The 13,117-nt window shown below is 40.7% G+C and overlaps 1 protein-coding gene across 4 annotated transcripts in view; it reads left to right on the forward strand.

The window, feature by feature from the left end:
* mrrf (mitochondrial ribosome recycling factor) overlaps positions 1-13,117 on the forward strand; it is a 45,010-nt gene that overhangs the window by 897 nt on the left and 30,996 nt on the right. For all 4 annotated transcript variants that reach the window (XM_061966042.1, XM_061966043.2, XM_061966041.1 and 1 more), the window contains 3 exons: positions 1,457-1,579; positions 9,741-9,907; positions 9,979-10,131. In XM_061966042.1, the coding sequence (XP_061822026.1) occupies positions 9,745-9,907; positions 9,979-10,131 (316 nt within the window). In that variant the 5' untranslated portion in view covers positions 1,457-1,579; positions 9,741-9,744. The remainder of the gene's footprint in view (positions 1-1,456; positions 1,580-9,740; positions 9,908-9,978; positions 10,132-13,117) is intronic.

Here is a 13,117-nt window from a genome sequence, read left to right on the forward strand (position 1 = left end):
AGTGTCACTATCATAATGTGTAGTGTCACTATCATAAAGTGTAGTGTCACTATCATCAAGTGTAGTGTCACTATCATCAAGTGTAGTGTCACTATCATCAAGTGTAGTGTCACTCATAAAGTGTAGTGTCACTATCATAATGTGTAGTGTCACTATCATAATGTGTAGTGTCACTATCATAAAGTGTAGTGTCACTATCATCAAGTGTAGTATCACTATCATAAAGTGTAGTGTCACTATCATAATGTGTAGTGTCACTATCATAAAGTGTAGTGTCACTATCATCAAGTGTAGTGTCACTATCATAAAGTGTAGTGTCACTATCATAAAGTGCAGTGTCACTATCATCAAGTGTAGTGTCACTATCATCAAGTGTAGTGTCACTATCATAAAGTGTAGTGTCACTATCATAAAGTGTAGTGTCACTATCATCAAGTGTAGTGTCACTATCATAAAGTGTAGTGTCACTATCATAAAGTGCAGTGTCACTATCATCAAGTGTAGTGTCACTATCATCAAGCGTAATGTCACTCATAAAGCGTAATGTCACTCATAATGTGTAGTGTCACTATCATAAAGTGTAGTTCCACTATCATCAAGTGTAGTGCCACTATCATGAAGTGTAGTGTCACTATCATCAAGTGTAGTGTCACTATCAAGTGTAGTGTCACTATCATAAAGTGTAGTGTCACTATCATCAAGTGTAGTGTCACTATCATAAAGTGTAGTGTCACTATCAAGTGTAGTGTCACTATCATAAAGTGTAGTGCCACTATCATCAAGTGTAGTGTCACTATCATCAAGTGTAGTGTCACTATCATCAGGTGTAGTGTCACTATCATCAGGTGTAGTGTCACTATCATAATGTGTAGTGTCACTATCATCAAGTGTAGTGTCACTATCATAAAGTGTAGTGTCACTATCATAAAGTGTAGTGCCACTATCATCAAGTGTAGTGTCACTATCATCAAGTGTAGTGTCACTATCATAAAGTGTAGTGTCACTATCATCAAGTGTAGTGTCACTATCATCAAGTGTAGTGTCACTATCATAAAGTGTAGTGTCACTATCATGAAGTATTTGCCTTTTTTTGTTGGTTTGTCTTCTTTGACATCAAAATGTAATAGTGGTAAAAAGTCACATTGTTAATGTTTGAAAGATGATGTTTACATTCTGAGGAGAGCTGGATCAGATTGTGTGTGTGTGTGTGTGTGCGTGTGTGTGTGTGTGTGCGTGTGTGCGTGTGTGTGTGTGTGCATGTGTGTGTGTGTGTGTGTGTGTGTGCGTGTGTGTGCGTGTGTGTGTGTGTGTGTGTGTGTGTGATACAATGGTGAAGTGTACAAAGGCGAGCTGCATGCGGGCTGTGTGTGTAGTCAAGGTGTGCACACAGGATGTGTGACTACAGTATCCATTGAACACCTGTGCTTCATATTTTCTGCTTGACTTCCCCACCAAGGATCTCCGTCAGCGTCCCACATCAGTGTAAAAAGGTCCACTCCACAACGGATCCTATCAGCTTGTGGGAAAAAGGCAGCCGAGCCTGTCTGGCACGTTGGGATACATCACTTCATCTCTGGAGGTACATTCACACTTTTGCTTGCTGACTTTGATTTAGGGAAAACATTCACCCTGAAATCTGCATCAAAATGCTTTTAGGGAATTGTTCTTCCCTGCTAACTAACTCATGATTACAAACATGACAGCCAGCCAATAATACAAAGTGTAGTTATTGCTTCGTGATACGGCTGAAAAGTGTATCACGATACAAGGCTTTTATAATGGTTGATATCAATAATTATTGATGTTTTTCGAGGAGCAGGAAAAAATATATTTGATTTGAAATGTAGCCTTCCTTTGATTATAATTATTACTCAGCTATCAAGGCAGAACGGAAACGTCAACACAAAGAATGTCAACAACATGTTCAAATCACATTGAACACTTAACAATAAGATCTTCAAATGAAGGAATATGTAAGAAATGTTTCAAGGGTGCATGGGAGTTTGCCCAACCAGTCTACATGTGCTTTGTGGACTTGGAGAAGGCATTGGACCGTGTCCCTCGGGAAGTCCTGTGGGGAGTGCTCAGAGAGTATGGGGTATCGGACTGTCTGATTGTGGCGGTCCGCTCCCTGTATGATCAGTGTCAGAGCTTGGTCCGCATTGCCGGCAGTAAGTCGGACACGTTTCCAGTGAGGGTTGGACTCCGCCAAGGCTGCCCTTTGTCACCCATTCTGTTCTGAACTTTTATGGACAGAATTTCTAGGTGCAGTCAAGGCGTTGAGGGGATCTGGTTTGGTGGCTGCAGGATTAGGTCTCTGCTTTTTAAACATGATGTGGTCCTGATGGCTTCATCTGGCCAGGATCTTCAGCTCTCACTGGATCGGTTCGCAGCCGAGTGTGAAGCGACTGGGATGAGAATCAGCACCTCCAAGTCCGAGTCCATGGTTCTCTCCCGGAAAAGGGTGGAATGCCATCTCCGGGTTGGGGAGGAGATCTTGCCCCAAGTGGAGGAGTTCAAGTACCTCGGAGTCTTGTTCACGAGTGAGGGAAGAGTGGATGGTGAGATCGACAGGCGGATCGGTGCGGCGTCTTCAGTAATGCGGACGCTGTATCGATCCGTTGTGGTGAAGAAGGAGCTGAGCCGGAAGGCAAAGCTCTCGATTTACCGGTCGATCTACGTTCCCATCCTCACCTATGGTCATGAGCTTTGGGTTATGACCGAAAGGACAAGATCACGGGTACAAGCGGCCGAAATGAGTTTCCTCCGCCGGGTGGCGGGTCTCTCCCTTAGAGATAGGGTGAGAAGCTCTGTCATTCGGGAGGAGCTCAAAGTAAAGCCGCTGCTCCTCCACATGGAGAGGAGCCAGATGAGGTGGTTCGGGCATCTGGTCAGGATGCCACCCGAACGCCTCCCTAGGGAGGTGTTTAGGGCACGTCCGACCGGTAGGAGGCCGCGGGGAAGACCCAGGACACGTTGGGAAGACTATGTCTCCCGGCTGGCCTGGGAACGCCTTGGGGTCCCACAGGAAGAGCTGGACGAAGTGGCTGGGGAGAGGGAAGTCTGGGCTTCCCTGCTTAGGCTGCTGCCCCCGCGACCCGACCTCGGATAAGCGGAAGAAGATGGATGGATGGATGTTTCATAAAGTGTAAGAAAATAGTGCAAATGTAAACCTAGAGAAACCTGAGAACTATTTTCTGCAGGTTTAGTGCAACGTCTGTGTAACATGAACTTTCTTATTCATCCATGGAAATGAATATTTGTAAGCAGTCATTTTTTAAATAGATTTTTCGAATGAATCGGGATTTTTAATCTTTTAAATTTTCAAGGGGACGGCGTGCCGCAGTTGGGAGAGTGGCCGTGCCAGCAACCTGAGGGTTCCTGGTTCGATCCCCACCTACTACCAACCTCGTCATGTCCGTTGTGTCCTTGAGCAAGACACTTCACCCTTGCTCCTGATGGGTGCTGGTTAGGGCCTTGCATCAGTGTGTGAATGGGTGAATGTGGAAAGCGCTTTGAGGTAGAAAAGTGCTATACAAGTATAACCCATTTACCATTTAATCGATGAAAAAAAAATCAAAAATGTTTTTTTATTATTTTTTTTTATTTATTTATTTATTTTTAATCTGTCCTTTGCAACCACTCAGACAAATCATCATGTTGATGTAGATGATCTATATCTGCTGTACACATTTACTTTAGAAAAGAAATACTTATTTGTATTTGACTTTAATAAATGTTTGGCTAGAATTTTTTTTTAAATTTAAGTAATATATAATACACTTACAGGCCTTGGATTTTAACTTTTTAAGGTCAAGGCAAGTGTTGCCTTAAAGGAGGGCTCATATTTTAGGGCACCAAGGCAAAATTTATTTTTATGTATGTATGTATGTGTATATATATATATCAGTGACGTGCAGTCATGCATCATGGAAAGAAAAAAAATGTAAAAAGAAAAAAAAAAATTAAATTGTTATATGTATCGAGTGATTATACTATGAAGTTATTTTCCATTTAACTTCACCAGTTTTAGATTATTTTTATTCAAAATTGCTGAATTTTCACATTTGCCGTTCAAATACTGAGAAGAGACGGTGCGGTGAACAGCAGCCAGTTGAGGCACGTCACTCAGTGCCTCAACATGGATTCCGGACTCGGCTAACTGCTGGCCTGCTGGGCAGTGAGACTGTATTGCTATATGAATTATATTATACATTTCCATAGTTTAGTTAGCTGAGGTATATAATGTACAGTGTATTTTGTCAACAACTGTATGTGTGTAACGTATTTCTTGTGCTGAGCGATCATAAAACGGCTGCAAAAGACGCACTGGCTGAGGCTCGCCTCCTGCACCCCCGCCGTAGAATTGTTATATCAACTAAAGCCCACACTTAAACTTTCCACGTGGAGGATTGAATCTATTTTAAAAAGTTATTTCATAAGAAGCCAAAAAGTGCAAAAACAATAATGTTGGTGTTGGAGGAGTTGTGAATGACTGCAGGGACACAACTAATTCACAACTCCTCCAACACGAACATTATTGTTTTTGCACTTTTTGGCTTCTTATTAAATAACTTTTGTAACCTATTTTCATGGGCTTTCCTCTTTGTGATGTTAAGTTCCTGTTATGCGCTGTTATACAGTATATGCCTTGAGCTCTTATTTTGAAGGCGCTAAGAGCGGAAGTGATGTCACGTTGCGGAGGTTTTTGAAAGAAGGTAAATAAAGTGGTCCTCGTGTAAACTGGAGCCTCCGTGTTTGTTATTTTGTAGTTTCATACAGTATAGGCCACATTTATAAACCCTCGGTTACACTTTTTTAAATAGATTCAATCTTGCACGTGGAAAGTTGAAGTGAGGGCTTTAGTTGCGGCGCATGGACTTAATTTAAAAGTAAAGGTAAGACCATAATAACGTTTTTTTATTAAATGTGCTTTTTTTGTGTGCTACAGTTAGTATGTGTAAAGTTAAAGTTAAGTTAAAGTAGCAATGATTGTCACACACACACTAGGTGTAATGAAATGTGTCCTCTGCATTTGACCCATCCCCTTGTTCACCCCCTGGGAGGTGAGGGGAGCAGTGGGCATCAGCGGCGCCGCGCCCGGGAATCATTTTTGGTGATTTAACCCCCAATTCCAAGCCTTGATGCTGAGTGACAAGCAGGGAAGAATGCTGGTATGAGCTTTTAAACATAACCCGTTAACTGCTGCCAATCAAATGGTGAATAAGATACTCTTTAGGGTTCATATGTTTGTAAATCTGACTGTGATGAAGTCAGTGCCTCACCAGCCATCAACCTCACCGCACGTCACTGATATATATATATATATATATATATATATATATATATATATATATATATGTATGTATGTATGTATGTATGTATGTATGTATGTGTGGGGAAAAAATCACAAGACTATTTCATCTCTACAGGCCTGTTTCATGAGGGGGGTACCCTCAATCATCAGGAGATTTTAATGGGAGCATTCGCATACCATGGTTTATATAGGGCACAGAGTGGGTGGGTACAGGCTGGCCTAGGGGCGTGGTGATTGGCTCATGTGTTACCTAGGAGGTGTTTCCGTCTATGGCGGCATGTTGTTACAATTTCGCTGCGCTTGTTGAGGGATGACAGGTCTGGACGGTAAATAATAAACAGTTTCTCTTTCAAGCATAGGTTGCATCTTTTATTACCACTATTGTAAGGTGTGCTGGATGCAAGAATTTGCCATGTTATTGAATATTCAACATTATTGTCTTTGAGGTCCCAAATGTGTTTGCTGAGTTCTGTGGTATTTCGCAGGTTTTGTTCCTGAAAGAAGCCTTGTGATTGTTCCATCTGGTTTTGAATTCACCCTCGGTTAATCCTACATATGTGTCGGATGTGTTAATGTCCTTGCGTATTACCTTAGATTGGTAGACAACTGATGTTTGTAAGCACCCCCCGTTGAGGGGGCAATCAGGTTTCTTTCGACAGTTACATGCTTTGTTGGTTTTGGAGTCGCTCTGACTGGGGGTCGACGGCTCATTTGCAATTGTTTTGTTGTGGTTTGAGATGATTTGTCGTATATTGTTCATGCAGCTGTAGCTCAATTTAATGTTGTTCTTGTTGAATACTTTTCTTAGGTTGTTGTCTTTGGGAAAGTGTTTGTCAATATATATATATATATAGACTGAATAAGACATTGCACTTTATCGACAAACACCCAACAGGATGATGTGATATCTGCAATGAGGTAGAGTCAGTGGAACAAGCAGTCACTCATCCTGGGAAATACTGGAGCAAAATCTAAGAGAGGAAGTTAGAGGACATGGACAGAAAGAGGTTACTCTTAAAGGGCTACAACCAGAACATTCTAGTGAAGCTTTGAGATGACACGGGTCAATGGAATAGAATTGGGCATGGGAAGGTATGTAAGTATGTGACGGAGGGTTTACACTCCTTTAATGCCATAAAAGAAGAAGAAGAATGCTAGTCAGCTGTGTGTCTCCTAGAAGCACTTTTGTGCACTTTAATTACGAGTAATATTTGTGTACATAAACGTCGTAATGCAATGTTAGCATGTAGCTAACAATGCATCAAGCCAAGTTAGCCTATTTGCTGTAGAAAAACTAAATGATCAAACTGGCAGCTTCCGTCTCTTCAGCGGACAGGTTGCATTTTAAGATGTGTAGCAAAGCCTGCTTTTTGTCAAAGCTGCATGTGTGAAGTGTCAGAGGCATTTATGCTGTTAGGACTATCCCAAACGTGAGAATTTGAGCGAGGAAGTTGACATTTTTGGAAGACAAAAAGTGGAATAGAAGACCTTCAGCGATGGTGGAGGTCTGCCTGAAGTCCTAGGAATAACATGCTAGTGAGAAATGTCTTGTGGTTTTAAGTTCAAAGCTTGCCAGGGACTTCTTCACACCACTGACAATGAAAGAGTTTGTTACTCCACAAGTGTGTCTGTACCTGTCACCTTCATCAAGGTGGGAGGTGGCGAGTCCAGGACAAAGGAGGGAAGGAGGGAAGGGGGTAGGGATGGTGGTGTTCTTAGGCAGGTACAAGATGGATGTCACCTCCTACTGGCTGATATGTGCCATGACTACAGTCTGCGTAACAATAACACATCAGAGAAACATTCTAACATGGCCCACATACTGAGGATTCAGAGAATTATTTTATTATGACTAAACCATCATTATAAAATCTCAGTAGACATCTTTTTACATACATACAAAATTGGAATTAAATCAGTGTTGATTTGTTTTTGTCATAACTCTAGTTTGTGTGTTTATATATATACAGGTAAAAGCCAGTAAATTAGAATATTTTGAAAAACTAGATTTATTTCAGTAATTGCATTCAAAAGGTGTAACTTGTACATTATATTTATTCATTGCACACAGACTGATGCATTCAAATGTTTATTTCATTTAATTTTGATGATTTGAAGTGGCAACAAATGAAAATCCAAAATTCCGTGTGTCACAAAATTAGAAGATTACTTAAGGCTAATACAAAAAAGGGATTTTTAGAAATGTTGGCCAACTGAAAAGTATGAAAATGAAAAATATGAGCATGTACAATACTCAATACTTGGTTGGAGCTCCTTTTGCCTCAATTACTGCGTTAATGCGGCGTGGCATGGAGTCGATGAGTTTCTGGCACTGCTCAGGTGTTATGAGAGCCCAGGTTGCTCTGATAGTGGCCTTCAACTCTTCTGCGTTTTTGGGTCTGGCATTCTGCATCTTCCTTTTCACAATACCCCACAGATTTTCTATGGGGCTAAGGTCAGGGGAGTTGGCGGGCCAATTTAGAACAGAAATACCATGGTCCGTAAACCAGGCACGGGTAGATTTTGCGCTGTGTGCAGGCGCCAAGTCCTGTTGGAACTTGAAATCTCCATCTCCATAGAGCAGGTCAGCAGCAGGAAGCATGAAGTGCTCTAAAACTTGCTGGTAGACGGCTGCGTTGACCCTGGATCTCAGGAAACAGAGTGGACCGACACCAGCAGATGACATGGCACCCCAAACCATCACTGATGGTGGAAACTTTACACTAGACTTCAGGCAACGTGGATCCTGTGCCTCTCCTGTCTTCCTCCAGACTCTGGGACCTCGATTTCCAAAGGAAATGCAAAATTTGCATGGTTGGGTGATGGTTTGGGGTGCCATGTCATCTGCTGGTGTCGGTCCACTCTGTTTCCTGAGATCCAGGGTCAACGCAGCCGTCTACCAGCAAGTTTTAGAGCACTTCATGCTTCCTGCTGCTGACCTGCTCTATGGAGATGGAGATTTCAAGTTCCAACAGGACTTGGCGCCTGCACACAGCGCAAAATCTACCCGTGCCTGGTTTACGGACCATGGTATTTCTGTTCTAAATTGGCCCTCCAACTCCCCTGACCTTAGCCCCATAGAAAATCTGTGGGGTATTGTGAAAAGGAAGATGCAGAATGCCAGACCCAAAAACGCAGAAGAGTTGAAGGCCACTATCAGAGCAACCTGGGCTCTCATAACACCTGAGCAGTGCCAGAAACTCATCGACTCCATGCCACGCCGCATTAACGCAGTAATTGAGGCAAAAGGAGCTCCAACCAAGTATTGAGTATTGTACATGCTCATATTTTTCATTTTCATACTTTTCAGTTGGCCAACATTTCTAAAAATCCCTTTTTTGTATTAGCCTTAAGTAATATTCTAATTTTGTGACACACGGAATTTTGGATTTCCATTTGTTGCCACTTCAAATCATCAAAATTAAATGAAATAAACATTTGAATGCATCAGTCTGTGTGCAATGAATAAATATAATGTACAAGTTACACCTTTTGAATGCAATTACTGAAATAAATCTAGTTTTTCAAAATATTCTAATTTACTGGCTTTTACCTGTATATATACACACACACACATAAACATATATACTTAGTAGACCTAATTACTATATGATCGGTATAGATAAGGTTGTTTTCTCTTGCATTTTGAGCTAATATACAATTTAGACATTTTTTATTTTAGTAAAAGTACAAAAATATTTAATATAAAATGTATTTCCATCCATTCATTTTCTACCGCTTATTCCCTTCGGGGTCGCGGGGGGCGCTGGAGCCTATCTCAGCTACAATCGGGCGGAAGGCGGGGTACACCCTGGACAAGTCGCCACCTCATCGCAGGGCCAACACAGATAGACAGACAACATTCACACACTGGGGACCATTTAGTGTTGCCGATCAACCTTATATATTTTTAAATCATCTTTTTATACATTTTTTTTGTGTGTGTGTGTGTGTGTGTGTGTGTGTGTGTGTGTGTGTGTGTGTGTGTGTGTGTGTGTGTGTGTGTGTGTATATATATATTTTTTTTAAATTATTTCTACTTAGGTATTTGTATTAATTCATAAATACATGAATAATAACAATACAGATTAAGTACAGTAATATTTAAAATGGATGAAAGTAAATAAGTGTGTTCAGATGTGTAAAAAAACAAAATGGAAAATCCCACTTAATGTCAAATCAATCGGTTGTCTTATTTGCATAATTGTTCTTATGCATACACTATTTTGATGAATGAAAATGAAAAACATGTTTAGACGTGTTGAGAAGCGGAGTTACGATGCATATATGGAGTAGTGACGACAGACAGTCCCATTATAATGTGCTTAAAAGGTAGCGCCAAACGTATTGTTTATAAAGAAATGTTGTCATTTCCAATGCTTTTGTATGATGGCAATAATATTGTAAATATGTGTATGTTTAGTCTCATGGCGGCCAATGGTCTGATCCGACTCCGCCCCCTGCTGTGTGGCACCCTGGTGAGAGCGCTCGGGTGTCCCACCAGGGTGGACCCCACATCCTTGCTCCCCGGCGCCCCCTGCCTCCCCGCTGCTGCACGCGCTCGACTCTATGCCACCAACAAGGCTAAAGGTAAGAACCATCACGCACTTGAGTCCGCTCCGCTCTCCACGATTTGCTTCATTTCCCTCCTCCCCCCCCAGCCAAGACCAAGGGACGGTCCTCCAAAGTGAACATCAGCGCCGCCCTGGTGGAGGACATCATCAGTCTGGAGGAAGTGAAGGAGGACATGACGGGGGTTCTGAGCACGCTCAAAGACGACTTCACACGCAACCTGGGCATCCGAACCTCACCAGGTATGAATCTGCTTCCATCTTGTTTGTGTCAAGCAGGCCAGCACGTGGCCTTACTTTGACCCCCAGCTTGACCCTCCTACATCCAGGTCACAACCTGCTGCCCCGTGCCCTGGAGGCTTAGGGACGGGGGTGGATGGGAGGTGAAATGGAAAGTCTGGTGCACAGGTGTCAAACCTAAGGCCCATCAGCCACTTTTACACCGCCATTTTCTTTTATTTGGCACCTTTTAGCCACCACTTGCTTCACTGACCTGCTCAGTGGCCTAGTGGTTAGTGTCCCCGCCCTCAGATGGGTAGGTCGTCAGTTCAATACCAAAGACTACAAAAATGGGAGCCATTACCTCCCTGCTTGGCACTCAGCATCAAGGGTTGGAATTGGGGGTTAAATCACCAAAAATGATTCCCGGGCGCGGCCACCACTGCTGCTCACTGCTCCCCTCACCTCCCAGGGGGGTAAACAAGGGGGATGGGTGAAATGCAGAAGACACATTTCACCAATCATGACAATCATTGGTACTTTAACATTAACTAACTTTTTTCTATTATCTTTTATTAACTTCTTTTACCTTTTAGGTACCTTCATTTACAACGTATTTACTTGTGTTACTTTTTATTCACTTTTAACTTCTATATTCTTTCTTTTACCTTTTATCTACCTTCTTTTACCTTCATATTGACTTTCATTGACCTTTATTTACCCCTTATTTACTTATTTTACCTTTATGTAACTTTCTTTACACATTTTTTTACCTTCTTTTACCTTTTTATTTACCTTCTTTCACCATTTATTTACCTATTTTACCTTTTTATTTACAGCCAATGTACCTTCTTTTTTCATTCATTACCTTTTACCTTCTATATATATTTTAATTAACTTATTTTACCTTGCTGTACTTTCTATCTAATTCTTTTACATTTTATTTACCCTTTTTAAACCTTATTTGTTACCCTGTATTTACTTAGTTTACCATTCACCTAAAAATGGGAGCCATTACCTCCCTGCTTGGCACTCAGCATCAAGGGTTGGAATTGGGGGTTAAATCACCAAAAATGATTCCCGGGCGCGGCCACCGCTGCTGCTCACTGCTCCCCTCACCTCCCAGGGGGGTAAACAAGGGGGATGGGTGAAATGCAGAAGACACATTTCACCAATCATGACAATCATTGGTACTTTAACATTAACTAACTTTTTTCTATTATCTTTTATTAACTTCTTTTACCTTTTAGGTACCTTCATTTACAACGTATTTACTTGTGTTACTTTTTATTCACTTTTAACTTCTATATTCTTTCTTTTACCTTTTATCTACCTTCTTTTACCTTCATATTGACTTTCATTGACCTTTATTTACCCCTTATTTACTTATTTTACCTTTATGTAACTTTCTTTACACATTTTTTTACCTTCTTTTACCTTTTTATTTACCTTCTTTCACCATTTATTTACCTATTTTACCTTTTTATTTACAGCCAATGTACCTTCTTTTTTCATTCATTACCTTTTACCTTCTATATATATTTTAATTAACTTATTTTACCTTGCTGTACTTTCTATCTAATTCTTTTACATTTTATTTACCCTTTTTAAACCTTATTTGTTACCCTGTATTTACTTAGTTTACCATTCACCTAAAAATGGGAGCCATTACCTCCCTGCTTGGCACTCAGCATCAAGGGTTGGAATTGGGGGTTAAATCACCAAAAATGATTCCCGGGCGCGGCCACCGCTGCTGCTCACTGCTCCCCTCACCTCCCAGGGGGATAAACAAGGGGGATGGGTGAAATGCAGAAGACACATTTCACCAATCATGACAATCATTGGTTCTTTAACATTAACTAACTTTTTTCTTTTATCTTTTATTAACTTCTTTTACCTTTTAGGTACCTTAATTTACAACGTATTTACTTGTTACTTTTTATTCACGTTTAACTTCTATATTCTTTTTTTTACCTTCATATTGACTTTCATTGACCTTTATTTATACCTTATTTACTTATTTTACCTTTATGTAACTTTCTTTACACATTTTTTTACCTTCTTTTACCTTTTTATTTACCTTCTTTCACCATTTATTTACCTATTTTACCTTTTTATTTACAGCCAATGTACCTTCTTTTTTCATTCATTACCTTTTACCTTCTATATATATTTTAATTAACTTATTTTACCTTGCTGTACTTTCTATCTAATTCTTTTACATTTTATTTACCCTTTTTAAACCTTATTTTTTACCCTGTATTTACTTATTTTACCTTTCACCTTCTTATACCTTCCATTCAACTTGTTTTACCCTCTTTTACGCGCTCCCTATTTTCTCATTATCCGGACTAATCGTAGCAACAACATTTAAATCCATTGTTCTTTTTCAACACAGCTAAATCTCCTACCTTTCAAAAAGCCACCACCTCCCAGGGGGTAAACAAGGGGATGGGTCAAATTTCACCACACCGAGTGTGTTGTGCTTTAACTTTAACGTTAACTTTCACCCCAATATTAGTCCACTTAAATCACTTTGATATTTTTATGTGTTTTTTTCAGCGCTTATACCGATTATTAGTAGTCAAGGAGGTAGTAAAATGAATGTAAACATGACTCGTATGCGTCACTAAACAGCTTTCAGTGGTTTTTAGCATTATTTACTAGGAAACCTAGGACCAGTAGTGACTTTGGGCCTGATTTTCTTAAGGTTTGCACGCACTAAAACACGTACAAACTTAATAGCACGCGCAATAGGAAGGTGAGTCATATGGCCCCGTTCGTCACGGGTTACCTGACACATGAAACGTGACAAATTTGGGACGTGCGCTATCCACTTTAGCTGCCAAAGGGCAGTGTTTAATATCCTAGAATGTGTTTTGTTTTGTGGCAATTCTGACTTGGACTGTGGCATCGGTTGCTCTGTACAGTGGCGCTTTCCATCATTTTCAGCAGACCGCATTGCAAAAAACCCCCTACTGTACCAAACGTGTGCAAAGTGGATCACTGT

This window comes from Nerophis lumbriciformis, linkage group LG11 (genome assembly GCF_033978685.3).
Source record: "Nerophis lumbriciformis linkage group LG11, RoL_Nlum_v2.1, whole genome shotgun sequence".
Lineage (NCBI taxonomy): Eukaryota > Metazoa > Chordata > Actinopteri > Syngnathiformes > Syngnathidae > Nerophis > Nerophis lumbriciformis.